The 26,653-nt window shown below is 49.1% G+C and overlaps 1 protein-coding gene and 1 non-coding gene across 7 annotated transcripts; both read left to right on the top strand.

Moving 5' to 3' along the window:
- The first annotated feature begins 595 nt into the window (after window positions 1-595).
- On the top strand, window positions 596-26,633 carry PRC1 (protein regulator of cytokinesis 1). Of its 6 annotated transcripts, none has more exons than XM_045067322.1 (15): window positions 596-735; window positions 9,351-9,483; window positions 10,371-10,493; window positions 13,783-14,016; window positions 14,093-14,263; window positions 14,752-14,901; window positions 15,607-15,754; window positions 16,514-16,650; window positions 18,462-18,557; window positions 20,258-20,404; window positions 20,599-20,709; window positions 22,936-23,046; window positions 23,590-23,689; window positions 24,089-24,127; window positions 25,684-26,633. In XM_045067322.1, exons 1-14 carry the CDS (start codon window positions 725-727, stop codon window positions 24,103-24,105), a joined length of 1,689 nt encoding a protein of 562 aa, XP_044923257.1. In that variant the 5' UTR covers window positions 596-724; the 3' UTR covers window positions 24,106-24,127; window positions 25,684-26,633. The 6 variants fall into 6 exon arrangements, with proteins under 6 accessions (XP_044923257.1, XP_004763774.1, XP_004763771.1 ...); XM_004763717.3 differs by having other exon boundaries at window positions 24,086-24,127; XM_004763714.3 differs by having other exon boundaries at window positions 23,590-23,766.
- Window positions 11,510-11,615, top strand: LOC123388140. The gene has a single exon (XR_006602699.1). It is a non-coding gene; the product is annotated as a U6 spliceosomal RNA (small nuclear RNA).
- Window positions 26,634-26,653: the final 20 nt, after the last annotated feature.

The raw sequence follows: 26,653 nt of genomic DNA, 5'->3' as shown, positions 1-26,653 counted from the left end.
ACAACTACAAACCCCTGTAATTTGAAAGAACCATGCCCAGGTGATAGGCATTTGTGTGCCAGTCATGTGACCTGGGCAAGCCCCTCAAACCTTTAAGAGTGGTTCTCTCCTGCGTAAAATGCCGTTAATACCAAACGGGGCTGTCGTGCAGATTAAATGGGATCGCTGTCTAGAAAGGTGCCGGGCTCGCCATCTGCCTGCGCGAGGGCAGCGGGTTAAAGGGAAGGCTTTCCCCCTGAGCCCGCTCCGGCCCTTCCGAAGGGCTGCGGTTCTCGCCCCTTTCCCGCGGTCTCCGGGCGGCGCCCAGAGCTTCGAATCCAAACAGTGACGGGGCGGGGCGGCAGGGAGGGACGTCCCCCCAGGCTCCGTCGGCTCCCCGCGCAAGCGCAGACAGCGACCCCACCGCCAGTCGGCAGGCTAGCGTTTCCCACGCCCAGCGCGCGGCCCCCCCACCCCGCCCCGGCTCCGAGCTCCGACGCGCCTGGACGCAGTGCGCGCTCGCGGCTCACGTCCCAGGAGGCGGGGCTTCGCGAGGAGCGACGGGTCAGAGCGCCAATCGCGGGGCTGCTCCGCCTTCGGGCTCAGTTTGAAATTCCGCGGTGACCTAACGGCTCGCGGAGCGCCGGCCAGGAAGAACACAGCGGTCTTTGCGGGAGTTTGCTGCGCTCAGCCCCGCGTGGAGGAGGTCTGGGGCCTCGACGGCCGGCTGCTTGGAGCGTCCGCCATGAGGAGAAGGTGCGGGCTGCGGAAGGGTCGACGGGCTGCGGGAGGGAGCGACCCCCGTCCCGGGTGCGGGGTCCCCGGGACGCCCCCGGAGCGCGGGTGTCACGGCAGGCCGCGCCGAGTGAGGCCCGGGCGCGGCCGGCAGGGCTGGGAGCGCTGAGCTGGTGCTCGGGGCGGGGGCGGCAAGGCGTGCTGCGCACCGGCCCCGGCGGCCGCGGGCTCCCGAGGCTCCAGAAGCCTGGACGCGCCGGGTGTCCGCGAGCCCCGCCCGCTCGCCTCAGGTGCTGCTTCTTGGCACCCACGGCCTGTTCGAAGTCCTGCGTCTTCTGCGGTCGGGTTTCGCGCTTCTCTTTACGGTCGTCAGGTGTTTCCGTTTCTCCGTGTCTCCCGCGGGGCCGGGCTGCGGCGCTAACGTTTTAGCTGACGCGGTCGGGAGCCGGGTTCCTTGCAAGTTCAGGAGCGCCATGAAGGAATTGCTCTCCGGTGTTTTTCACGATTCCCTTGGCCCTGCTGGGGAGGGGGCGCCGCCGACTTAAAGTAGGGGCCAGACTCGTCCGCACACCGATTGTCACTTGTCTCTTCTCTCCTTTGTCCCCTCCCCTCGGTTTTCCCTGCACAGCACTTACTGGCATTGAGGGGCAGGTTTGCTTATTAACCACCTTTCTTTTGCTCTGGGAATGTCAGCTGCAAAAGGGAGAGGTGTCAGCTTTGTGCTAAAATAGGGATGATACCAGGGCATAGGGCTCCTGTGTTAAGAGCGATAAAAACGTTAACGTTACTTTCTGAAAGAGGTGGGCGAGGCACTGTGATGATTCATTATTTGTGGTTATTGGTCAGACTGATTGCTCTGTCGCTGTAGAAAGTTCGTCCTTCCATAATTACTAATTCCCGTCGTTCCTTTTCAAGTGCTTGCCTCCCGGAGAATGGGAAGGGAGTACAAATCATGGCACCATTTGAAAAAACAGCCAGGGTTTTAAAATAACTGCAGTTGGGACGCCTGGGTGACTCAGTGGGTTGGGCCTCTGCCTTCGGCTTGGGTCATGATCCCAGGGTCCGGGGATGGATCCCCACATCTGGGCTCTCTGCTCAGTGGAGAGCCTGCTTCCCCCTTTCTCTCTCCCTGCCTCTCTGCCTACTTGTGATCTCTCTCTCTCTGTCAAATAAATAAATAAAATCTTGGGGAAAAAAGAGAAAAAAGAAAGGAAAAAAAAAAACTTCAGTAAAGCTGTCATTTTTTAAAAATCTGGCACATAATCTGCAGTGTTTTTTGGTTTTTTACTTAATTGAAAGACAGCTATGTTTACTAATTTAGCCAAATTACTTTTACAGAACTAAATGACATGAGATTTGTAGATCTCAGAGCCAATTAAAACCAAAACAAATGTCTGTACAGCTAACACACTGCTAGCCTCCAGGAGCCAGAGGGGCCACTAACTAAAAGCAGTATGCACACAATTGTTATAATGAAAAAGTTAAAAAAAATTTAACTTTTTTTGATAAAGTTAAAAAAATTGTTATAATGAAAAAGTTAAAAAAAGAAAAAAAAGTGGATTCGATTACTTTAACAAATCTTACTGGGCCTGTTGGGAAAACGGGCGTTTGGAATTACAAATCTAGAGACCCTTCTCACTTGAGTACTGTTTTCAAAGAATTAGAAAAATATTCCACCCTTCACAAGATTCATACTAATTCTTGTATCCCCTCTTTCTCTCATTTCTGACATTAGCCTTAATTTTCAAAAGACAGCCACAGTCTCACTCCTCCCCAGCTCTGGGCCACTGCCCTGGTCCAGGTCACCCCCGTTATCTCTTGCTGTGCTCCCCTGGCCTCTTAACTGGTCTACCTGCTTCTGCCTTTTTCTCCTGAAGCTTCTTGTCAACACAGGAGCCAAAATCCTCTGGTGATTTCATATTTTAGAGTAAAAGCCTCTGCGTTTTACAAAGGCCCCTGGCGTCCTGCTGTACTCTGCACCAGTCGTACCAGAGTCCTTGCTCTCTTGGGCACCTACCAGGGACCATCCCATCTCAGGCATTGGCACTCGCTGTTCCCTGTACCTCGATCTCTCTTTCCCAACATGGGCCATGACTGGATTCCTTACCTCTCTCTTTGCTCAAAGATCACCTCAGGGAGGACTTGCTACCATTTAATATAAGATTTGCTTACATTTGCTTTTCTTTTACTATTAGAATGTAAACCCCAAGAGGGCAGGGATATCAGTTTTGTTCAGTGCTGAGTTCCAACACTTAGAATGTGCCATGTGTATGATAAATATTCAAGTAGTATTTTTGAGTGAATAACTTATGTTTCAAAAAAGTATGATCATAAGATGCCTCAGTGCATTCACTGATAATAATAATTCTCTTGGTTCAATTAGACACCGCCTGTAAACAGATTCAGGTAATTTCCCTAAAAGTACAAGTTTTGAGATTTTTATTCTCCTAACACATCACTGGAAAGCTGAGGGTACTTAGAAGGATACCTCCCAAGGACACAAACGGTTGTGAAAAGATCCAGTCTTCCCAATCTCTTGAAACTAGGTCACTGGACTGGAAAAGATCTCAGATGGTCTTTAAAGTGATTTCTTACCTTTCGTGTAGCATACAGTGTGATGGGTTTTAGTGCATTCACGGAGTCCTGCAGTTATCACCACAGTCAGTTTTAGAACATTTCCTCATCCCGTTGAAAAGCGGGCATATACCCATTAGAGGTCAGGCTCTTTTCCACCTTCCTCCCTCCATACACACCAGCCCCATAGAGCTACTAACCTACTTCTGCCTCTTTACCTTTGCCTGTTCTAGATATTTCATATAAATAGAACCCTACGACACATTGTCATTTGTGACTGGCTTCTTTACCGTGGCCTAATGTTTCCCAGGTTTACTGCCAGATAACTTTCCACCAGATAGGTGTATCCCATTTACCTGTTTATTCGTTAATGGCCGTTTTGCGTTGTCTCTATCTTTTGGCTATGATAAAAATGCTACTATAAACATTTGTATGAGGGGCGCCTGGGTGTCTCCCCTTAAGCATCTGCCTTTGGCTCAGGGCAGATGATCCCAGGGTCCTGGGATCAAACCCCGCATTGGGCTTCCCTGCTCAGTGGGAAGCCTGCTTCTCCCTCTCCCACTCCCCTGCTTGTGTTCCCTCTCTGGCTATCTCTCTGTCTGTCAAATAAATATTTAAAAAAAAATGTATATGAGTTTTGCATGGACATGTTTTCATGTCTCTTGGGTCAGTACCTATGGAATGGAATTTCTGGATTATATGGTAACTGCTAGACTTTTTTTTTTTTAAAGATTTTATTTATTTATTTAACAGGCAGAGATTACAAGTAGGCAGAGAGGCAGGCAGAGAGAGAGAGGAAAGGAAGCAGGCTCCCTGCTGAGCAGAGAGCCAGATGCAGGACTCGATCCCAGGTGGGATCATGACCTGAGCCGAAGGCAGAGGCTTTAACCCACGGAGCCACCTAGGTGCCCCACTGCTAGACTTTTCCAAGGAGGCTGCACCATCATACATTTCCGCCAGCAGTGTATGGGGGCTTCCAATTTCCCCATATCCTTGCCAACACTTGTTATTGCCTTTTTTTTTTTTTGGTAACTGTCTTTTTTTCTTATAGCCATCTTGGTACCTGTGAAGTGTATCTCTCTAGTTTTCATTTGCATTTCGCTAGTGGTCAGTGTGTTTTCACATGCTTATTGGCCATGATAGACTTTCTTTGGAGAAATGTCTATTCCGATTCATTTCCCATGTGCTAGAATTTTATGCTTCAAAAGAGTGATCACTTTACCTTCTGAATGTTTTACGGAGCTAGGCAGCAGAGCTTTGAAATCTGTCTGTATGTGAGAGCTTATAAACTGAAGGTAGCTGGATGTTAGAGGCATAATGAGCCTTTGGTAGGGACTCAAGGCCATTCATTTTCCGTTTATTGAACAATTGCTGTGCATTATGGTCTGGAAAAATGAACACGGATAAGATCTGGCAGTCCTTGGTCTTGAGTCTGTGGTCTACAGAGTGGATGGGGCCGGTGGGGATGGGGGATGACTGTGAGGAATCCACAGCTGTTCAAAGAAGGTGATGGCAAGTGGAGGTAATGTACAGAAGCATGGTGGTTTCAACAGCTGAGACCTGCACACGGCTGAGGGAGGAGCATGTCCGGGAAATGCTCATAGGTTCTGTTGGCCAGAATCTTAGGGAGTGAGCTGTGAGAGAGATTAAGAGACAAACCTTGGGGCACCTGGGTGGCTCAGTTGGTTGAGTGTCTGCCTTTGGCTCAGGTCATGATCCCTGGGGCCGGGTATTGAGTCCCACATCCCGCTCCCTGCTCGGCCGGGGCAGTTTGGTGTCTGCTTCTCCGTCTCCTGCTCGGCCGGGGCAGTTTGGTGTCTGCTTCTCCGTCTCCCTCTGCCTGCACTCCCCACGCTTGTGCTTGCGCGGGCTCTCTGTCTCTGTCTCAAATAAATACAATGTATTTTTTAAATGAGACAAAACTTGAGAGGTTTTGAAAGCCTTTCCTTTGAAAGTGGTTGAACTGTTTGCTGAGGGCGATGGGAAACTTTGAAGGGAGTAGTCCCGCAAAGGCCTGATTGGATTTTGTTTTCTAGAGATCCTAGCTGCCGAACTGTGGATTGGCTAGGATGGGGTGGACCAGCCTGGAAGAGACTGCAGAGCACTGCCTGGAGTCTGGAGTCATGCCCCTTAGAGCAATGGCCCAGTCTGGTTGGGCTCAACACTGGGCTTTTGCATTCAGACTGGAGGATACTGACCACAGATGAAGTCTTGTAGGTTTTGTTTTTGTTTTTAAGATTTTATTTATTTATTTGAGAGAGAGAGTGAGGGAGAGCAGAGAGGGAGAGGAAGAAGCAACTCCCTGCCGAGCACAGAGCTCCATGTGGGACTTGATCCTAACACCCTGAGATCGCGACCTGAGCTGAAGGCAGATGCTTAACCGACAGAGCCACCCAAGGTACCCACTATAGGTTATTTTTAATAAAATGCAAAGATTAGAATTTTGACTTATGCATTCCTTTGTCTTAAAATTGGAGTGCCTGGGGAGACTCCGAAGTTAAACTTCAGTTGAGAGTAGAATAATTAATATTAGTTGATTGAGATTAAACAAATGCCTTAGTTACCCGTTCCCATTTCTAAAATGAATGAAGTACAATAAATTCTTTGAAACATTATTCGCTATCTGGGTATTGATATTGGCCATCTGGTGTAGGCTACTGGTGTTTGTGCCAAAGATTTCTTTAAGTAGGAGAGGCAACCTTTTTGTTTTTATTGTTTTGGTTTTTATTTTATTTATTTATTTGACAGACAGAGATCACAATTAGGCAGAGAGGCAGGCAGAAGGAGAGAGAGGCGGAAGCAGGCTCCCTGCTGAGCAGAGAGCCAGATGTGGGGCTCGATCCCAGGACCCCGAGATCACGACCTGAGCCGAAGGCAGAGGCTTTAACCCACTGAGCCACCCAAGCGCCCCCAATTTCTGCTTTTTATTTTTTAATTTTTATTTTTTATAAACACATAATATATTTTTATCCCCAGGGGTACAGGTCTGTGAATTGCCAGGTTTACACACTTCATAGCACTCACCATAGCACATACCCTCCCCAATGTCCATAACCCCACCCCCTTCTTCCCCTCCCCCCAGCAACCCTCAGTTTGTTTTGTGAGATTAAGAGTCACTTAATGGTTTGTCTCCCTCCCAATCGCATCTCAATTTCTGCTTTTTAAGTGTTATGTGAAGCAGACTAATGGTTAGCCATTTTTTTTTCTTTTTAAGATTTTATTTATTTATTTGACAGAGATCACAAGTGGGCAGAGAGAGGTGGGGGCAGGGGAGCACACTCCCTTCTGAGCAGAGATGCCAATGTAGGGCTTGATCCCAGGACCCTGAGATCATGACCTGAGCCAAAGGCAGAGGCTTAACCCAGTGAGCCACCCAGGCGCCCCTGGTTAGCTTATTTATTTTTTAAAAGATTTTATTTATTTATTTGTCAGAGAGAGGGAGAGCAAGTGAGCGAGCGAGCACAGGCAGACAGAGTGGCAGGCAGAGGCAGAGGGAGAAGCAGGCTCCCTGCCGAGCAAGGAGCCCGATGTAGGACTCCATCCCAGGATGCCGGGATCATGACCTGAGCCGAAGGCAGCTGCTTAACCAACTGAGCCACCCAGACGTCCCTAAAAAGTTTACTTTAAAAATGCTAACCAGAGACGCCTGGGTGGCTCAGTTGGTTAAGCGGCTGCCTTCGGCTCAGGTCAAGATCCCAGCAGCCTGGGATCGAGTCCCACATCGGGCTCCTTGCTCGGCAGGGAGCCTGCTTCTCCCTCTGCCTCTGCCTGCCATTCTGTCTGGCTGTGCTCGCTCTCTTCCCCCCCTCTCTCTATGATAAATAAATAAAATCTTTAAAAAAAAAATTTTTTTTTTAAGATTTTTAAATTTATTTATTTGACAGAAAGAGATCACAAGTAGGCAGAGAGGCAGGCAGAGAGAGAGGAGGAAGCAGGCTCCCCGCTGAGCAGACAGCCCGATGTGGGGACCCTGAGACCATGACCTGAGCCGAAGGCAGCGGCTTAACCCACTGAGCCACCCAGGCGCCCCAAAAAAGTAAACTTTTTAAAGACAAATTAGAAGGTGCCCAGTTAAGTTTGCATCAGATAATGCATTTTTTAAAATAAACTTTTTGGAATTGAAGAATAACATACAGAAATGTGCATAAATGCAAGGGCCAACTCCATCAATTTTCACAATGTCAGTACACACCTATGTAACCAGTGCTCCTTGTATCCCTGCCCAGTCACCACCGCCCAGGACGATGGCAACCACTGACCACCGTCCTGACCGCTGAAAGCATACCTTGGTTTTTGCCTGTGTTTCAATTTTGTATAATTGGAATCACATGGTGATAAATGCTTGCTTGACTTGCTTGTTTCTTTCAAACCAATTTTCCTTTTCTTCCCTAACTTTTCTTTTTTTTTTTTTTAACATTATTTTTGTTTTACCCCCCGCCGTTTAAAGATTTATTTATTTATTTGGGGGGGGGGAAAGAGCGAGAGAGCGTGCACTCGTGCAGGAGTGGGAGGGGGGAGCAGGAGAGAGAATCTCAAGCAGACTCTGAGCCTGAGGCGGGGCTTGATCTCACAACCCTGACATCATGACCCTCCCTGAAATCAAATGTCACACACCCAACCGACTGAGCCACCTAGGGGTCCCATACCGCCTGTTTTGTTTTTGTTGTTTTGTTTTGTTTTTTAAGATTTGAGGTATAATTTGCATACAGTAAAATTAACTCATTTTACTTGAACAGTTTTGAATTTTGGTTGTTGTATACAGTTAGGTGATCATCGAAAGATCTAGGACCATTCCATCACTGTAAAAAAGTTTCCTTGTGCCTTTTGGCAGTGGACCTCCTGCTCTGATCCCAGACTTTCTTTCACTATAGTTTTTCTAGAATTTCACAAATGAAATCGTGTAGGATGTAGCGTTTTGGCGTTTGACTTCTTTTCATTTAGCGTAGTCCAAGTGATGTTTCTGAGACTCAGCATTGTGGTTCATTGCTACATTATGATCATATGTGCTCATTGCTGTTATTCCGTGGTAGGAACGGACTGCTTACTCTTTGGTGGGCATCGGGTTGTTTCTACTCTCACGCCCCTAGGACTAGCGCTGCTCTGACCCTCCCTATGCTCATCTTTATCCCGTACGTGTTGGTTTCTGCCAGCCCCGCGTGTGGAAATACACCTGCGAGGCTCAGCTTCAGCAGGTGCTGCGGCAGGTTCCACAGTGGTGTCCTGGCTTCCATTCCGGGCTGGTAATGTATGAAAGGCCTGGTCTTTCTGTATCCTCGCCAACATTTGATGTTTGTCTTGTGTAATCTGAGCCATTCTCAAAGTCAGTGGCGGTAACTTCAGGACAACCAGACTGTAGTGAGTTGCCGTTTCACAAGAGCTTTTCCTAGAGCAGGCTCTTGTGTTTGGCGGGAGTTCATTTTGTCTGGTTTATCTTTCCTTTTTAAGTAGTCTCTACACCCAGCCTGGGGTTCCAACTCACAGTCCTGAGTTCAAGACTCCTATGTTTTGCCAACTAAGCCAGCCAGGTGCCCCTGTTTTTCTTTATAATTCTGTGTTGTCCTGCCATAGGTAGAATTGTTGATGAAAGTCCTGATTCTGGCTGTTACTGAGAGGACTGAATTTCTGGGGCACCTGGGTGGTGCATTTGGTTAAGCATCTGACTCTCGATCTCAGGTCGGGTGTTGATCTGGGGGTCATGGATTCAAGCCCTATGTTGGGTTGCACGCTGGGTGTAGAGCGAGGACTGTTGGTTTTCATTGGTTAGGTGATGTTCTTAGGATTATTGGGATGAGCATTTTTTTTTTAATGTAAAAAAAAAAAAAAAGAAGAAGAACTGAATTTCTTCAATTCAAGAAGAAGAAATTGAATTTCCCTAGTGTAAGGCGATACTGAATTTGGCTTTGCCAGTGTTGTGTTTTGGAGAAGAGAGGTTAAAGCTGAATATGGGTTTTTGATTTGTTTTAGCCTGAAGCCACTGAGAAACTAGTCTGTTCAGTTTTTGTAAATAACTGCTTTTAGTCTGGAGGCAGTGGCTCATGTTACTGGCTTCTCTTGCTTTTCAGTGAGGTGCTGGCGGAGGAGTCGATAGTATGTCTCCAGAAAGCTCTGAATCACCTGCGGGAAATCTGGGAATTGATCGGGATTCCAGAGGACCAGCGGTTACAACGAACTGAGGTTGTGAAGAAGCACATCAAGGTGAGCTGAGTTGTACTGGTCTGTTTGCAGTGGGACAGCAGTGTGGAGACTGGTGTCCCTTCGCGAGAACTGGGGAAGTGACACTGGAAGTCACAGGCTTTTCCTGGTTTTGTTTCTATTTAAGTCCTATTTTTTCTTTCTTTCTTTTTTTTTTTTTTTTTAAGATTTTATTTATTTATTTATTTGACAGGCAGAGAGGCAGGCAGAGAGAGAGAGAGAGAGAGAGAGAAGCAGGCTCTCCGATGAGCAGAGAACCGGATGCAGGACTTGACTCCCGGACTCTGGGATCATGACCTGAGCCGAAGGCAGCGGCTTAACCCACTGAGCCACCCAGGCGCCCCTATTTAAGTCCTTTCTTTAAGAATTTGTAATTATGGGGGCGCCTGGGTGGCTCAGTGGGTTAAGCCTCTACCTTCGGCTCAGGTCATGATCCCAGGGGCCTGGGATCAAGTCCCGAATGGGGCTCTCTGCTCAGCAGGGAGCCTGCTTCTCCTCATCTCTCTCTCTGGCTGTCTCTCTGCCTATTTGTGATCTCTCTCTCTGTCAAATAAATAAATAAAATCTTTAAAAAAAAAAAAAAAAAGAATTTGTAATTATGGGATGCCTGGGTGGCTCAGTGGGTTAAAGCCTCTGCCTTCGGCCCAGGTCATGATCCCAGGGTCCTGGGATCGAGCCCCACATCGGGCTCTCTGCTCAGCGGGGAGCCTGCTTCCCTCTCCCTCTCTCTCTGCCTGCCTCTCTCACTACTTGTGATCTCTGTCAAATAAATAAATAAAAACCTTTAAAAAAAAAAAAAGAATTTGTAATTATGAAGGTTTTGTTGTTATTGGTTTGGGTTTTTTTCCCACTGACCCCAACCTTTTATGGGACTTCTCGCTCTCTTGTAGGACCTCCTGGATATGATGATTGCCGAAGAGGAAAGCCTGAAGGAAAGGCTCATCAAAAGCATTTCCATCTGTCAAAAAGAGCTGAATACACTGTGCAGCGAGTTACATGTCGAGCCATTCCAGGTACATGGCGGGGGCCTTTGGGGGCTCCTGCTGGGTCTGCTCTGACTTGGGGCTCCAGTGGAAGATTTCCTTGTAGAATCTTGGTCATAGAAAGTGGGGAGAATTTACCACCTAGTCAGTTTGTTCCAGCAACTTCCACTTATGTAAAGAGTTGCCCTGTTGCGAGGTGGAAGAGCTGGTAAGTGCTACCATCCTTCCGTCCAAACCAGCTTCCTCTTGCTATCATTGTAGGGCGTAGGACTTCCTTTTTTTTTTTTTTTTTTTTAAGGTAGGTATGGATGGAATGATGCTATTCTTTCTCTGAAAGCAAATGAAAAGCACTACCAGGAAGCAAAAGTGACTAGTGATCTAGTGATACAAGGGAAAGTTACCAAAAGACCTGCCTTTGTGGTGTTGCTCATACCCCGCAGCTGTGTGCCGCGGACCAGCCAGAACGCGGCTGGCGGAGAGAGGTCTCAAGGGCCCGGCGGCAGAGTCAGGCCGAGGGCCTGCAGGGTTTGCTGCGGGCCAGGCTGAGAGCTCGCTGTCGGGCGGCCTACCACGGGGCAGGGCTTGAAGGAGGAGCCCAGCAAGGATGAAATGAGTAACAGGATAGGGGTCCAAAAGGTGTCCCTGGGGAGAACCAGTAGAAATAGTGTTGGGATCATAAAAATGAAAACCAGCGTGGAGCTTGGGGAGGTGGTTGGAATGGCTGTGAGTGCAGGGGCAGCACATGGTGCCGTGAGATTCCGGGGTCCCTCTCTCTGTTACAGCAAGAAGTACGTGGGTGTCTAGGAGGGAGTTTCTTCCTTTTCTTTTCCCTTCCTTTCTTTCAAAAGATTTTATTTATTTGAGAGAGAAAACACAAGGGGGCTGGGGCAGAGGAAGACAGAGCAGCAGACTCCCCGCTGAGCAGGGATTCCCGATGTGGGGCTCCATCCCAGGACCCTGGATCATGACCTGAGCCGAAGGCAGATACTTAACCGATTTAACCCCCCAGACATCCCCGGGAGACCGCCTCTAAAGGGTTAAGGATAGTGCTCGCTTCGGCAGCACACATACTAAAAGTGGAACGATACAGAGGACATTAGCGTGGCCCCACGCAAGGGTGACACGCAAATTCGTGAAGCGTTCCGTATTTTTAAATGAAACAAGATGGGATTGGGAGGGAGACAAACCATAAGTGACTCTTAATCTCAGGAAACAAACTGAGGGTTGCTGAGGGGAGGGGGGTTGGGAAAAGGGGGTGGGGTTATGGATATTGGGGAGGGTATGTGCTATGGTGAGTGCTGTGAAGTGTGTAAATCTGGCGATTCACATACCTGTACCCCAGGGGCATAAAAATATATGTTTATAAGAAATAAAAAATTAAAAAATAAAGGGTTGGGACGCCTGGGTGGCTCAGTTGGTTGGACGACTGCCTTCGGCTCAGGTCATGATCCTGGAGTCCCGGGATCGAGTCCCGCATCGGACTCCCAGCTCCATGGGGAGTCTGCTTCTCTCTCTGACCTTCTCCTCATTCATGCTCTCTCTCACTGTCTCTCTCTCAAGTAAATAAATAAAATCTTAAAAAAAAAAAAAGGTTAAGGATAATTCATACCTGGTAGCCAAGAGCAATTAGACAGACCATGACACTAGTGGAATTTCCTGGAATCTACAGAAATGGCATATATATCGTTGATTTTATTTATTTATTTAATATTTATTTATTTTTAAAGATTTTATTTGTTTATTTGACAGAGGGACAGCGAGAGAGGGAATACAAGGAGGGGGAGTGGGAGAGGGAGAACCAGGCTTCCTGCTAAACAGGGAGCCAAATGCAGGGCTTGATCCCAAGACCCTGGGATCACGACCTGAGCCAAAGGTAGATGCTAAATGACTGAGCCACCCAGGCATCCCTGTATCATTGATTTTAGACAAATAATTTTTGTGGGTTTTTTAAAGATTTTATTTATTGGGACGCCTGGGTGGCTCAGTTGGTTAAGCAGCTGCCTTCGGCTCGGGTCATGATCCCAGGGTCCTGGGATCGAGTCCCACATCGGGCTCCTTGCTTGGCGGGGAGCCTGCTTCTCCCTCTGCCTCTGCCTGCCTCTTTGTCTGCCTGTGCTCGCTTGCTCTCTCTCCCTCTGTCTCTTACAAATAAATAAAATCTTAAAAAAAAAAAAAAGATTTTATTTATTTATTTGACAGACAGAGATCACAAGTAGGCAGAGAGACAGGCAGAGAGAGAGAGGAGGAAGCAGGCTCCCCACTGAGCAGAGAGCCCGATGTGGGACTTGATCCTAGGACCCTGGGACCATGACCTGAGCTGAAGGCAAAGGCTTTAACCCACTGAGCCACCCAGGTGCCCCAACAAATAGTTTCTTTAGTGTTTTTTTTTTTGGTTTTTTTTTTTTAATTTTCAGTGTGAAATTAGGTAAGAAGTTAGATACACAGTGATAGATCTTCCTCAGATTACATGATAGTCTTTATTCACCATTGTTGAGTAAAATCGTGTAAATTTTTAAGTCCTATACCTGCCACTTTTTTTCCCTCTTAATATGTTGGAGTAGAGTAAAGACCATTGATTTTTATCGGCTAGGTGCTGTTCTTAGGATTATTAGGATGAGCATCACGTCTTGAACTAGATATAGTCTTCAATAGCTAACTCAACGTAAGCTTTCCAACCACTTTTCACCTCTTACAAAAGTGTCCTGGTACCTTTCCTTATTCAAGACCTTTCTTAGGGAGCCCTCTTGGTGCCATATATTGCTGGCCATGAGTTGACTTATTTGTAAGTTTAACTAAAAGTCTGTCATCCAAGGGGGTACCTGGGTGGCTCAGTTGGTCAAGCATCTGCCTTTGGCTCAGGTGATGATCCCAGAGTCCTGGGATTGAGTCCCACGTCAGTCTCCCTGCTCAGTGGGGAGTCTGCTTCTCCCTCTGCCCTTCACCTGTGCACATGCTCTCTCTCACTCGTTCTGTCTCAAATAAATCTTTTTTTTTTTTTTTTTTTAAAGACTTTATTTATTTATTTGACAGAGAGAAATCACAAGTAGGTAGAGAGGCAAGCAGAGAGAGAGAGAGGAGGAAGCAGGCTCCCTGCTGAGCAGAGAGCCCGATGCGGGACTCGATCCCAGGACCTTGAGATCATGACCTGAGCCGAAGGCAGCGGCTTAACCACTGAGCCACCCAGGCGCCCTCAAATAAATAAATCTTTAAAAAAAAAAAAAAAAAAAGGCCTCTCACCCTAGCCCTCTCCCATTGTCCTTCTCGTCATTTGAAGAGATCCACATGGAACCTTCTCACAATGGTACACTGTCTCCTGCAGGAAGAAGGAGAGACGACCATCTTGCAGCTAGAAAAGGATTTGCGCACTCAGGTGGAACTGATGCGAAAACAGAAAAAGGAGCGAAAACAGGAGCTGAAACTACTTCAAGAACAAGATCAAGAGCTGTGTGAAATTCTCTGCATGCCCCACTATGACGTTGACAGCTCCTCGGTTCCCAGCTTAGAAGAGCTGAGCCAGTTCAGACAACACGTGGCCACGCTGAGGGAAACAAAGGTAAGTGCTGGCGTTCACACTTCCTGAAAGTCAGTTGGACTTTCCCGTAGGTACTTGTAATCATTTTATTTCGTAGGCGTCTAGACGTGAGGAGTTCGTCAACATAAAGAGACAGATCGTCCTGTGTATGGAGGAATTAGATCACACCCCAGACACGAGCTTTGAAAGGGATGTGGTGTGTGAAGATGAAGATGCCTTTTGTTTGTCTCTGGAGAATATTGCGACACTACAGAAGCTGCTTCGGCAGGTAATAACCGCTCACATTACGGCCTGGTTCTCTAGTGTCCAGAGATTCGAAAAAAATGGCAGTTTTTTCCCTTCAGTCTTAAATAAGTCTGTGTAAGTTAAAAGAATGAGGGAGGGTAGAGACAGTGAATGATGTATAACCTTGAAGGGGGCTTGTCTTTTTTTTTTTTTTCTTTTTTTAACAAAACACTTATTTGTGGCTCTAAGAATGAAATTGAAATTTTGGATGAAATACTGTTAGTCATGTGAATTAGCTTCATATTTAATTTTTTAAATTAAAAATCTGAATTCTAATTCTTGGGGTTTGAGATCCTACCATAATGGCAGCCATACAGTTTGTGTCCAAAAGTCATGAAACCACACTTCTTCACAATCTAGTAAAAGTGCTGCTTCTCCGTGTGGGTCCAAACATTTCTTTGCAGGAAGCCACAGGGCTGGCCTTCTTTGTGCTGCTGTCTTTGCCATAACCATTGGCTCTCCTTGCTACAGCTGGAAATGCGAAAATCACAAAATGAAGCAGTGTGTGAGGGTCTGCGAGCTCAGATCCGAGAGCTCTGGGACAGGTTGCAGATACCTGCAGAAGAGAGAGAAGCTGTGGCCACGGTTATGACTGGGTCAAAGGCCAAGGTCAGGAAAGCGGTAAGAAATCCAATGGGCACTGGGTCAGCAGTCTCTACCAGTGTCAAGTATATCGTCTTCAACACCGTCTGCCTCGAGTGAGCCTGTTTTTTGTTTTAAAGATTTGAGAGAGAGCGAGCGAGCCTGTGTGCAGAGTGTGCAAGAACATGAGTTGGGGGGGGGGGTGGGGAAGGAGAAGCAGGCTCCCTACCGAGCAGAGAGCCTGATGCAGGGCTCGATCCCAGGGGATCCCCGGGATCATGACCTGAGCTGAAGGCTGACACTTAACCATCTGAGCCACCCAGGTGCTCTACGAGCCTGGTTTTAAGGCAAGCATTAGACAGGGGTGGCTGTAGCCTGTTTATCTTCTGTCCTCTGTGCACTTTTCTTAGGTTTCTGGCTCCCGTGATAAGAGTTATAAAAAGTGTTGATGCACCTAGGTGGCTCAGTGGGTCAGGTGTTCAGCTGTTGATTTTGGGTCAGGTCACGATCTCAGGGTTGTGGGATCAAGCCCCACATCCAGCTTGGAGCCTGCTTGGGATTCTCTCCCTGTCTGCTATTGTATGTGTGGGTTCTCTCTCTCTCTCAAAGCGTTGACTGACCCCTGTGGCTTAGTGTTGTAATTTTATTTTAGCAGGGTGGGGGGTTAGGGGGACCTTTGCACGTCTGTATTCCTGCATGAAAGTACATGATGGCAAGCACCTTTACCGAGTCTCTCTGTCACAGCTGCAGCTGGAAGTGGATCGGCTGGAGGAACTGAAGATGCAAAACATGAAGAAAGTGATTGAGGCAATTCGAGTGGAGCTGGCTCAGTACTGGGACCAGTGTTTCTACAGCCAGGAGCAGAGACAGGCTTTTGCCCCTTACTACGCAGGTTCGTACACCGGCGGCGGTTTCCTGTGACGTCCTCACTTGTCTTTTACGAGGGCAGACATTCACCAGCACAGATTTCCTCTGCTGCCTTTTCAAGCCACGTAGCGTTAGCTGCCATTCCTGTGTAATTAACATTTGCAGATGCCGTTAGGAGACAAGGGGGCCTTGATTTCCGAAGTAGTAGAAGTAGTAAGTCACCGTAGCCTGTCGTCGTGAGGCTCAGGTCTGTCAGGAGCTCACGGTCACCCCGTGCCAGGTGCACTGTCAGACTCCTGACGCCGCCGCCTCACTTAATCCTCACCTCAGGAGATGAGGACGCGAGGGCATGTAAATGTTCAGCAACTTAACCCGGAGGCGCAGGGCACGTTTGAGCCCATGGAGTCATCCCTGAGAGCTCGGCGGAGCTCTAGCCTGAACTGAACTGAGCATAAAGATGAGATTGTACTAGGTTTTTAGACATTTTCTGTGAGCAGGATGGAAAGGAAGATGGTGAGGGCAACCGAGAACAGGGCAAGAGGTGACGCAGCTTTGAGAATCTTCGTCATTGTGACCCATAGCCTAGCCCCTTACTCCCTGCTCCCCGCAGACTGAGCGTGTGACAGAGCTGGCTCTGTCGTCCACAGCGTGCACTTATTCACGTGTCGCTTTTACTATAAGGAAGAAAATCTGGTTTCATTTTAGGAGGAAGGGGATGGGGGTTAGTACGTGGGGCTGCTCCACACGAGGCATTTTTAAAAACTGCGGGGCCTGGGTCTTGCAGAGGACTACACGGAAAATCTGCTCCAGCTGCACGATGCTGAGATCGTGCGCTTAAGAAACTACTATGAGCTTCACAAGGAACTCTTCGAAGGCGTCCAGAAGTGGGAAGAAAGCTGGAGACTTTTCTTGGACTTTGAGGTACGGCCCGAGCTTCTGTTCCCCTAGAGTGCGGTCGAGCGTTCCCGCCCGCCATGTGCAGGGTCCGCCTCCGCTCCGCTCTTGGCCAGGGGTCTGACCCCCGGGCTTCAGCACGAAGGCCTGAGTTGCTGCTGACCCAGCCGTGCCCAGCTCACATGCGGGAACAGAGAACGGAATTCCTGCCCTCAGTGAGGTCGAATTCCTGCAAAAAGAAGTCCAGGCTAGAACATGCAGGGCAGGCACAGCTGTTCCACAGTCGTCTGTGTCCCCGGCTTCCCCACCACTAACGGGTGGACCGGACCTCAGGGTCAAGGTAGCGCTGGAGCTCCCCCTGCTGCACGTCAGGCACTGCTGCTCTGCTTGCAGGCCACACCCGGGGCTGGAGAGGCCGGGGGAGCCGCTGCTGCAGACAGATTCTGGTTCTCTGACCCAAGGAAGGGGGGCACGGATGTGGGGCGGCAGTTACTGTTCGCTACCATTCCAGCGGTTGCTGTCTTCTCAGAAGACAGCCCCTGGGTACCGGGGCACGTGTGTATGGTCTGAATTCCTTTTCTCCTGACAGACTTGGCTCTCACAGCTTTCCTCAGAGGTTTCCAAGCTCAGGCATGGGGCTTGGATGAGCCAGACGAGACGTGTAGGGCACACGGAGACTCGTTCTCAGAGCTTGAAAGGGGCTGTTGGGGAATCTGAGCTCAACCCCTTCAGGGTTACAGCAGGGAAACAGGACTTGAATGGAGAGCCCCGTGTGAGGTCTCAGAGCTGACTAAGAACAGATGCCCCAGGCCTCAGTTACTCCTTAACTTGTGGTTGGAAGCAAGAAGGAAGGGTGGGAAATGTCAGTAAAGAGCCAGGTAAGTAAGGCTTACTGACATGCCGGTATTTAAGGAAAAATAAGAAATGAATTACCACCCCCTTTAGCTAGTGTTTACGGGCGGTCATGAGTCAAGTGGTCTGGAAGGCAAACAGTTTCTTTAGGAGCTTTGCCCCCACATTGACAAATTATTTCTAAAATTTTCTGATGATCTCCAATTTTTGAGTGTATAAATCTAATTTATATGTACAAATTACATGGTTAAATTACTGCCCTGATATACTGTATACATGATACAATAACAAAAACAGAAAAGAAGCCTAACACTTAACATGTTTAACTTGCCTATTTTGTGAGTGTTAATTTAATAAAAAAACAGATCGTAAACCTCTTAACCGGGCACATTTACGCTGCGTCGTTCGCGTGCTAGGAGTGAGTGGGCGAGGAGGGACGCCACCCCCAAGCCCTCCCGAGTGTAGACCCCTCCCTTGTCGCTCCACATGTCTCATTCCCTATAGGTGACAAGTGGTCTTTGACATCTGAACCACGGAAGAGAGCCAGTGACATTGCACATTACATATTAACGCCTATCTTTTATTTTTTAAAAAGATTTTATTTATTTGAAGCGGGGGAGAGAGCACGAGCCAGGGGGAGAGGAGAGGCTGAGGGAACGGGGGTCAATCCAGGACCCTGTGATCATAAACTGAGCTGAAGGCTTAACCCACCGAGCCATCCAGGCGCCCCCATCTTACTTTTAGATTAGAAAGGAAACTGTAGTCTTCCTACACACCAGTGGGTGATCGTGCGTATACCTGTAAGTGCTCACAGCCCGCTCACCTGTCTTAGGACATCACTGCCTCTCACTGCGGACAGTGGTTGGGAATGCAGAACTCTGAGAGTTTCCTTAGTTTGTATCAGTTTATGAGAGTGAGGGATCTTAGCAGCAGTTTCTGGTCTAATTGTCGCAGGGCCTCCTCTAATTAAAAGGTATTTTTCACAGAGAAAAGCTTCAGATCCAAGTCGATTTACAAACCGCGGAGGAAATCTTCTAAAAGAAGAAAAGCAACGAGCCAAGCTTCAAAAAACACTCCCCAAGGTAACGTCGCCACAAAGAGTTTTTGGTGCTTGGCTACAAAACACCTTACTGTTTGTAAATCCTCTGCTTTGAATTGTCTCGCCCCAGAACTGTCCTTTCTTCCAAGGCTTAGGCAAGGATGGCAGGTATATGCCGAGCCTTCCTGGGGGAAGCATCTGAATATCAAGGTTTCGTAGCTGTCTCAGGATGCCACAGCAAAGTACCATCGACTGTGGGGCTTCAACAACAGAATTTGTTCGCGATCTGGAGGCTAAAAGTCTGAGAGCAAAGTATCAGCAGGGCTGGTTTCTTCTTTTTTTTTTTTTTAAAGATTTTATTTATTTGACAGAGAGAGATCACAAGTAGGCAGAGAGGTAGACAGGCAGAGAGAGAGGAGGGAAGCAGTCTCCCCACTGAGCAGGAAGCCCGATGTGGGGCTCGATCCCAGGACCCTGAGACCATGACCTGAGCTGAAGGCAGAGGCTTAACCCACTGAGCCACCCAGGCGCCCCAGGGTTGGTTTCTTCTGAGCCCTGTCTCTCTGACTTGTGGATGACTTGCCTTCTCCCTGAACCTTCACCTGGCCTCCCTTCTGTATCTGTGTCCACATTTTCTCTTAACAAAGCCACCAGTGAATGTTGGATTAGGAGCAGTCCGAATGACATCACTTTAGCTCCATTACCTGTATGTCCGAATAAAGCCACATTCTGAGGTACTGGGAGTTAGGACTCAAACATAAATTTGGGAATATGCAGTTTGGCTTATAACATAAGGCAAGCTTTTGAGAAAGTGCTGTGGGCTTCCTTACTGGTGGTTTTTTTGTTTTGTTTTAAGACTTTATTCATGTATTAGAGTGCAGGGCAGTGGGGCAGGGGAAGGCAGGAAGCAGACCTGCCTTCTTGCTGAGCAGAGACCCCAGCACAGGGCCCAGTTCCGGGACCGCAGAGCATGACCCAAGGCGTAGGCTGATGCCCAACTGAGCCACACAGGCGCCCCTACTGTTGTCTAACTTTTTTTATTTTTGGTATAAATAGTTTGTACTATTTTTTAAAGATTTTATTATTTGACAGAGATCACAAGTAGGCAGAGAGCCAGAGAGAGAGGAGGAAGCAGGCTCCCCGCTGAGCAGAGAGCCCGACATGGGGCTCCATCCCAGGACCCCAGGACCATGACCTGAGCTGAATGCAGAGCCACCCAGGCCCCCCGTCATCTATTTTAGTAGTAGAAGTAATTGTTAGTACTATTGCGTTAAGTGCCAGATACTGTTGTAAAGTGCTTTCCATTTATTAATCATTTGTTGTCACCACCTCCTTAGGAGGTTAGGATCATTTCTTTATAGATGAGGAGACGCCCTGAGAGCTTCAGTAACTCGCCCGCCTTTCCACAGCCACTGAGAAGTAGATGCGGCTGCGAACCCCAAGGGCGGTGCTCTCGACCCGCTCTGCCCATTTCGCGTTGCTCGTGTTCCCTGTGCTGCGTCCAGCTTTAGGCACCAAAACCCTAGTTAGACTCTGGGTTCTTGCCTTCTCCCCCTTCATGTGTGTTAGGAATAAACCATCCCTAGGCTGTGCTCTTTGGTCACTCCGTCCTGTACCCTCGTGGGTCCAGCTTGGTGTTCCGCTCCCGGTGCTCTGGGGCGGGGTCCTCCTTTGGGGGAATCATTCCACGCGGGCTTCACCAAAACTTGGTGGTAATCAGCGTGTCCTTGTCTACGATTCCAGCTGGAAGAGGAGTTGAAGGCACGGATAGAAACGTGGGAACGGGAGCACTCAAAGGCGTTTGTGGTAAACGGGCAGAAGTTCATGGAGTACGTGTCGGAGCAGTGGGAGGCGCACCGCCTGGAGAAGGAGCGAGCCAAGCAGGAAAGGGTGAGCGAGCGCAGCGGGGGACGGGGACGGGGTGTGAGCAGCCCAGGGTCTCTGCCGGAGGCGGGGGTGGCGGCAGCTGGAGGGGTAGCCCTGGGTATGGGGCCTGGACACTCCACTTCGGGCACTGCTTCTGTCCCATCTCAGGCCTCTTCCCGTCCTGAGATTTATGGCTTTTGCTTCTGACTTTCACACAGCAACTCAAGAACAAGAAGCAGACAGAGACCGAGATGCTGTACGGCAGTGCTCCCCGCACGCCCAGCAAGCGGCGGGGACTCACCCCCAACACACCCGGCAAAGTGCGCAAGGTGAGCGCGGGGCTCTGCGAACCGCCCTTATGGGGCTCTCGAGGCGATGGCTCTTGGCCACCTCTTGCCTCCTGCCCCACAGAGGGGGAAGAGTTTCTTGGGCCTTCCGGGTGAGGTTCCTCTAAATGTATGAACGGAAGACAACCTTTACCCCGGTAGCAACTTGATAACGACAGTCACGGCCTGGCCAGTGCAGATGTGTGCCTGTTGTTGGGGTCTGGGGTGGGTTAAACTTGGGGGCCCCGAACCGCAAGTTTAGTAAATGGAATATCCAGTATTCTTCCATCGCTGGAGCAGAAGTCAGGGAGGAACGTGACCTTGTCTTTGATAAATGAAGTAGAGCTTTACTTCTCGGCTCGTATTTTACAACATACGATAGTTTAAGAATCCCCTGCAGGGGCGCCCGGCTGGCTCTGTCGGTGGAACCTGCGGCTCTTGATCCCAGGCCGGGAGTTCAAGCCCCGTGTTGATGGTGGAGCTCATGTAAGAAAAAAGAAAAAATCCCCTGCAAAAACTCCCAGGAGGATATATGGTGTTTTTCCTGATTTTAAAAAAGCTTATGAAGAGTTTTTATTTATTTGACACAGACAGCGAGAGAGGGAACACAAGCAAGGGGAGTGGGAGAGGGAGAAGAGGCTTCGCTCTGAGCCAGGAGCCCGTTGTGGGGCTCCGTCCCAGGATCATGGGCTGAAGGCAGCAGCTCAACCACTGAGCAACCCAGGCACCCCAAAAAGGCTTTTAAATAATGTATTTTTATGAGGCACCTGGGTGGGTTAAGTCAGTGGGTTAAGCCTCTGCCTTCAGCTCAGGTCATGATCTCAGTTTCCTGGGATCGAGCCCCGTGTTGGGCTCTGCTCACTGGGGAGCCTGCTTCCCCCTCTCTCTCTGCCAACTTGTGCTCTCTGTCAAATAAATAAAATATTTTTTAAAAATGTATTTTTACAAAATAGAGATCACATATAATTTGGATTTCTGCCTCACCCTACTGGGTTTATTGCTTGTGATTTTTTTCATAGCATCAGTCATTCTTCAAATACATGCTTACTGTTAGCTGCACCTTCTGTCCTCTTGCCATGCTATCATTTATTAAACTAGCTCCCTATTGTTACATAGTTTTTAAAGATTTGATTTTTAAGATTTATTATCTTAAAGAGAGTGCATGCCCGTGCTCGAGGAGGGCGGGGAGGGGCAGGGGGAGAGGGAGAGAATCTCAAGCAGGATCCACTCCCAGCCCAGAGCTCAGTCCCACGACCTTAAGATCATGACCTGAGCCATAATCGGAGTCAGATGCTCAGTTGACTGAGCCGCCCAGGTGCCCCTACCTAGAGGGTTTGTTTTGTTTTAATTTTACTGAGTCAAATTGGCAGATAAAGTGTATACTTCCCTAAGTTTTGACATACGTATACCCCATGAAACCATCACCACAGTCAAGCCCGTGAACACAGCCATGGCATGCAAAGTTTCCTCCTGCCCCTTCGTGTTCTCTTTGCGCCCCCACAGCCCGTGGCAGCCATAGCCTTGCTGTCACCACTGACTAGTTTGCTTTTTTTTAAGATTTTTATTTTAATTTGACAGATCACAACTAGGCAGAGAGGCAGGTAGAGAGAGGGGGAAGCAGGCTCCCCACTGAGCAGGGAGCCCGATGTGGGGCTCGATCCCAGCACCCTGGGATCATGACCTGAGCCGAAAGCAGAGGCTTTAACCCACTGAGCTACCCGGGTGTCCCAAGTTTCCATTTTCTAACACGCTATATGCATGTGGTTATATAGTATGTATGCCTTTCCGGTCTGGCTTCTTTCATATAGCGTAACTTTGGTGAGATTCATCCGTGTTGCGGCACAGGTAACAGGTCAGTCCTTTTTAACGGGGACCAGTATCCACAGCACGACTCAACCGCAATTCGCTTATTTGCCTGGGGGTGGACGTTAGGCTTGTTGGTGGGGTTTTGGGCTGCTGTGAAGTGGCTGCATTTGGACACAGACCTCTGCATGGCTCTGCTTTCGAACCTCTTGTGTGAATACCTAATCTGATAGGTTTAGAAGCAAAATGGCTATGCCATGCTATAGTTCAATCTGGGTAGAAATCAGCTTTGAACACTTACCACAGGTCTCTCAAAGCTCTGAGCCTTGGAAACCCATCTTGGACTTTCTCCTCTGTTCCTTTCTCTGTGGTGCCGGGCAGGCTACTGAGTGTGTTCGGTGTGTTCTCTTCGCCCATTCTCCGCAGCTGAACACGACCGCCATGTCCAATGCCACGGCCAACAGCAGCATTCGGCCTGTCTTTGGGGGGACAGTCTACCGTTCCCCCGTGTCTCGGCTTCCACCTTCTGGCAGCAAGGTCAGTATGCTGTGCGCACAAGGGCTTCACCAACACGGCTCCAGTCCGCTCACCCGGACGCCCCGCCGGCTTGTGCCACTGTCTAAGATGCCTGGATTCAGTTTCCCTTGAGATGCTGAGAGTAAGCTAGCTTATCTGTCGACTGCGAGAGGGAATGGTCATTCTGAACCCCAGTAGGATCATGGGAGTCACTGGGATAGGATTCTGGGGGCTCGGTTCATACCTTGGGCTTCAGCTGCTGCTGAGCGAGGTCCCTGTGCGTGGGTTCCAGTCCGGCCACCCTGGATCGCGAGACGGTCGGGGACGGTCATGTAAAGAGAGGTGGAGAAGATGTGCTACGTGTGTCTTTCAAGTATTTCACAGACAGGCTTAAGACAGGTCCTCTGCACATCATTAAGAATTCCTGCAGCTTTTAAAACCACAAGGAGAGACATGAATAATATGGAGATGTTACTAGCCTTTGGCCACTTGTGTGTGCGTGCACGTGTGTGTGTGTGTGTATCCTTCCTTAGCATGATGCCCGGATCTCTCTCTTCTCTGCAGCCGGTCATCACTTCCACTTGTTCGGGGAAAAAAACCCCCCGTGCTGGGAGGCATGGAGCCGACAAGGAGAACCTGGAGCTCAACGGCAGCATCCTGAGCGGTGGGTACCCCGCCTCGGCCCCCCTGCAGCGCAACTTCAGCATTAATTCTGTTGCCAGCACCTATTCTGAGTTTGCGGTAATTCACCTTTTCTGATATCTACCAGTCTCTGGGGAGCACACAGTTGGGGCAGAGTGGGTTCCTTCCCAAGGGCACCCAGATAATTAGGACAGTTTTTTGGAGGCTGAGAATCCCTTTCCTGCCTTGACCATGGCACGGGGTCGGGTGGTTTAGGGGAAAGAGAAGAAGGAAAGTGGCAGTGGCAACGCGACATTTAACCTCGATCCTTCTGCTTAAGAAATACCATTCCCTGGCTGCAGGAGGTGACCCTTCTGATCACTGCCCTGGTGCTCTCTTGGTGGAGTTCTTGGTAATTGTCTCAATTCTTTGTTCTTAGAAGGATCCGCCCCTCTCTGACAGCTCCGCTGTTGGGCTTCAGGTCTGTATGGCAACCCCTGCATGTCCCGTGGCCATTTTCCAAACTCACCTGTCACATCTGCTCGCTGAACTCTCGTCTGGACACGGAGCTACACTAACTGATCATCTCAGCTGTACTATCGTAGAGCGCCCCCCACCCCTTTTTTAAACAAAGGAAGTAGGAATTCCTAATGTGGAAATCAAAACTACTTTCTGACTTCAATCCTACAACATCCTAACCTGCTGATTAACAAGAATACTTGTTCAGACTTGAATTGGATTCTCAGCCCTACCTAAAGTCAGGCAAATTTTTTTTTTTTTTAAATCACCGTGTTTCACACCCGAAGACCTTCACCCTCCCTGGTTGTGACCTCAGAGGCCTCCAGCGTGCTGGAGAGAACAGAGGCCCCATCACGCGGGGAGGGGAGCCCCAGCTGTGTGCTGCCTGTCGTGAGGTTCTGGGCCTGCGTGCTGATCATGTCCTGGAGTATATGCCGTACTAACCCTCGGGCTCACCCGCCAGCTTTCTGTCTGCCACGAGCGAGCCAGTGCTCCTTTCCTAGCCTCTGCCTGTTCCTCCCACATCAAGCTGCTAAAGCATCATGTGGCATTGGGAAAGCGATTTTCCAGACACTCTTTGTTCCTAGTAACCTACTCCGTCTTCACTAATCCTTAACTGCAGCGCCCTTAACAGCACGTGTTCTCTCTTCCCTCAGTATCTTCCTGTGGGGAGGGGAGGCTGCTCTTCACGTGGGGTCGGGGTGGAGGGGACATGCTGGCGCACAGCCAGGGGTGCCACTCTCGGGGCTGCAGTGGCGGGGAAGGGGGCAGTTGCCCAAGGCTAGAGCTTGTCTGGAACACTGCAGCTGGCTTCATACTACGGCACTTTTGTCAAATGACATCCCTGTGTGTGTCGCTCCGGCTGGCTGCCGGCTGCACTGAGGGACCCGCTTGCTCCTGCCTGCTTAGCCCAGTCCCACAGTGCCCACTTGGGGCTTAAATGCACCTGCTCCTCTTTATGGCAAGGCCATAAAGGTGGGAGGTTAGGCTGGTTTGGGTTGCTGTGGCTCATACCCACCCCCGCAGGCAGCACCAAGCCGGTAGACTAACCTCTCCTAACCTCTCTCTAACTTCTCCTACCCTTTCTCGGGACTCGTTCATGCTTTACCCTCTTCTGTTCCATGTGCTCCAGCAGGAGATCAAATCACCAGCAGGTTCCAAGGCCCTCGGCCCCAGGGATTGGTAGATAGAGGGTCTGGCCCCGTCCTTTATAAAGGGCTCAGAGACCAAAGGTTGTTGCCTGCCTAGCTTGACCACTGGAGAGAGTACTTCATGGAGCGTAAGGGATTTCTGTGCTGGGAGGTTCTGGTGGAATGTACTGGCTCAGGAAAGGGGTCCAGGGTGCACATGCTTATCTACGGCTAATAGCATGGTGCTCAGGCTTCCATCTTCCATCCCTAACAGAGCCTGTGCTGGCGAGGGACCTCGGGCTCAGAGTCATGTACCCGTACTTCCCAGGACAAGGGGGTGTGCCGGGGAGGGGCCGCACTGCCATTGACATTATTTATTTTTCAACAGCGAGAACTTTCAAAGGCTTCCAAATCTGACGCTGCTTCTCGAATCCTCAATTCGACCAACATCCAATCCTGAGAAGCCCTGATCAGTCAGCCGCTGTAGCTTCCTGTGCCTAGACTAGACCTGATTATGTGGGGGGGGGCCTCGATTTTTCTTGAGTTTAGGTTCTACTACCCTGGGCCTGACTGACAGAAGTGATTGTTACAGATGAAAACCTACCAGATGGTTCAGTGGGTCTTCAAAAACTTGATTGTTGTTTTGACCCAAGAAATACATTCAATCTTAGTTCATAGCAGTAAGTGCAAATTTTAGCAGATGGAACCTAATTTCTTTCTCTGCCCCGTAATTCTATTGCTGAAGCCTGACCAAGGGTTTGTTGTATTTTACCATCGTGCCCATCCTCGGGGCATGGGGCACGAAGTGTTATTGGCCTGTACCCTTATAACGAGAGATGAACATCCTGTCGGACAGAGAGGCTGGGGCTCCTTTGTTAAATGGTGTAGAATTCTGTTCTATGGTGCAATGGCCTACATGCAGAGACATGTGTACGGACACGCATGCTTACCTGAACTCTGCTTCTTTAGTGTTCTCCGGGTTGAGGTGCCGGCATTCGTCTGTCCCCTGCAGTTGGCAGGCTGTGGGGCCGGGCTGGGCCATCTCTGTCCCGGAGATCTGGAACTTTGCACATGTCAGTACTGGGGAGTTGTTCCTGCTACAGCGTCCGCATCTTCACGTACCCTGGCGATCACTACTGCTCTCCCCCAAGCACTATTTATTCTTCCTCTGCCTGCCTGTGCCAGCACTACTGTCTGCACACTCAATGGTTCTCGAAAGCTTACCGGCATGGGTTTGGTCTCTGTCAGCCATGCTGCTTAGACGTATACATGTCCTGTTTTTAAAAATATAAATATATTCTTAAAAATAAATTAATGTGTATACTTACCTTTCAAAAAGATACATGGTGGTGTTTTAT

Source organism: Mustela putorius, unplaced genomic scaffold (genome assembly GCF_011764305.1).
Source record: "Mustela putorius furo isolate JIRA1106 unplaced genomic scaffold, ASM1176430v1.1 tig00003875_pilon_pilon_pilon, whole genome shotgun sequence".
In the NCBI taxonomy this organism is placed as follows: domain Eukaryota; kingdom Metazoa; phylum Chordata; class Mammalia; order Carnivora; family Mustelidae; genus Mustela; species Mustela putorius.
Note: the sequence above shows the minus strand (reverse complement) of the source record. Positions and strands in the feature narration are given on the sequence as shown.

What these genes read in the sequence shown, in the direction of transcription:
- PRC1 (XM_004763713.3), top strand. An exon ending in TACATGTCGAGCCATTCCAG is followed by an intron (nt 10,494 to 13,782) that starts GTACATGGCGGG and finishes TGTCTCCTGCAG; the next exon opens with GAAGAAGGAGAGACGACCAT. An exon ending in TTTTGCCCCTTACTACGCAG is followed by an intron (nt 15,755 to 16,513) that starts GTTCGTACACCG and finishes TGGGTCTTGCAG; the next exon opens with AGGACTACACGGAAAATCTG.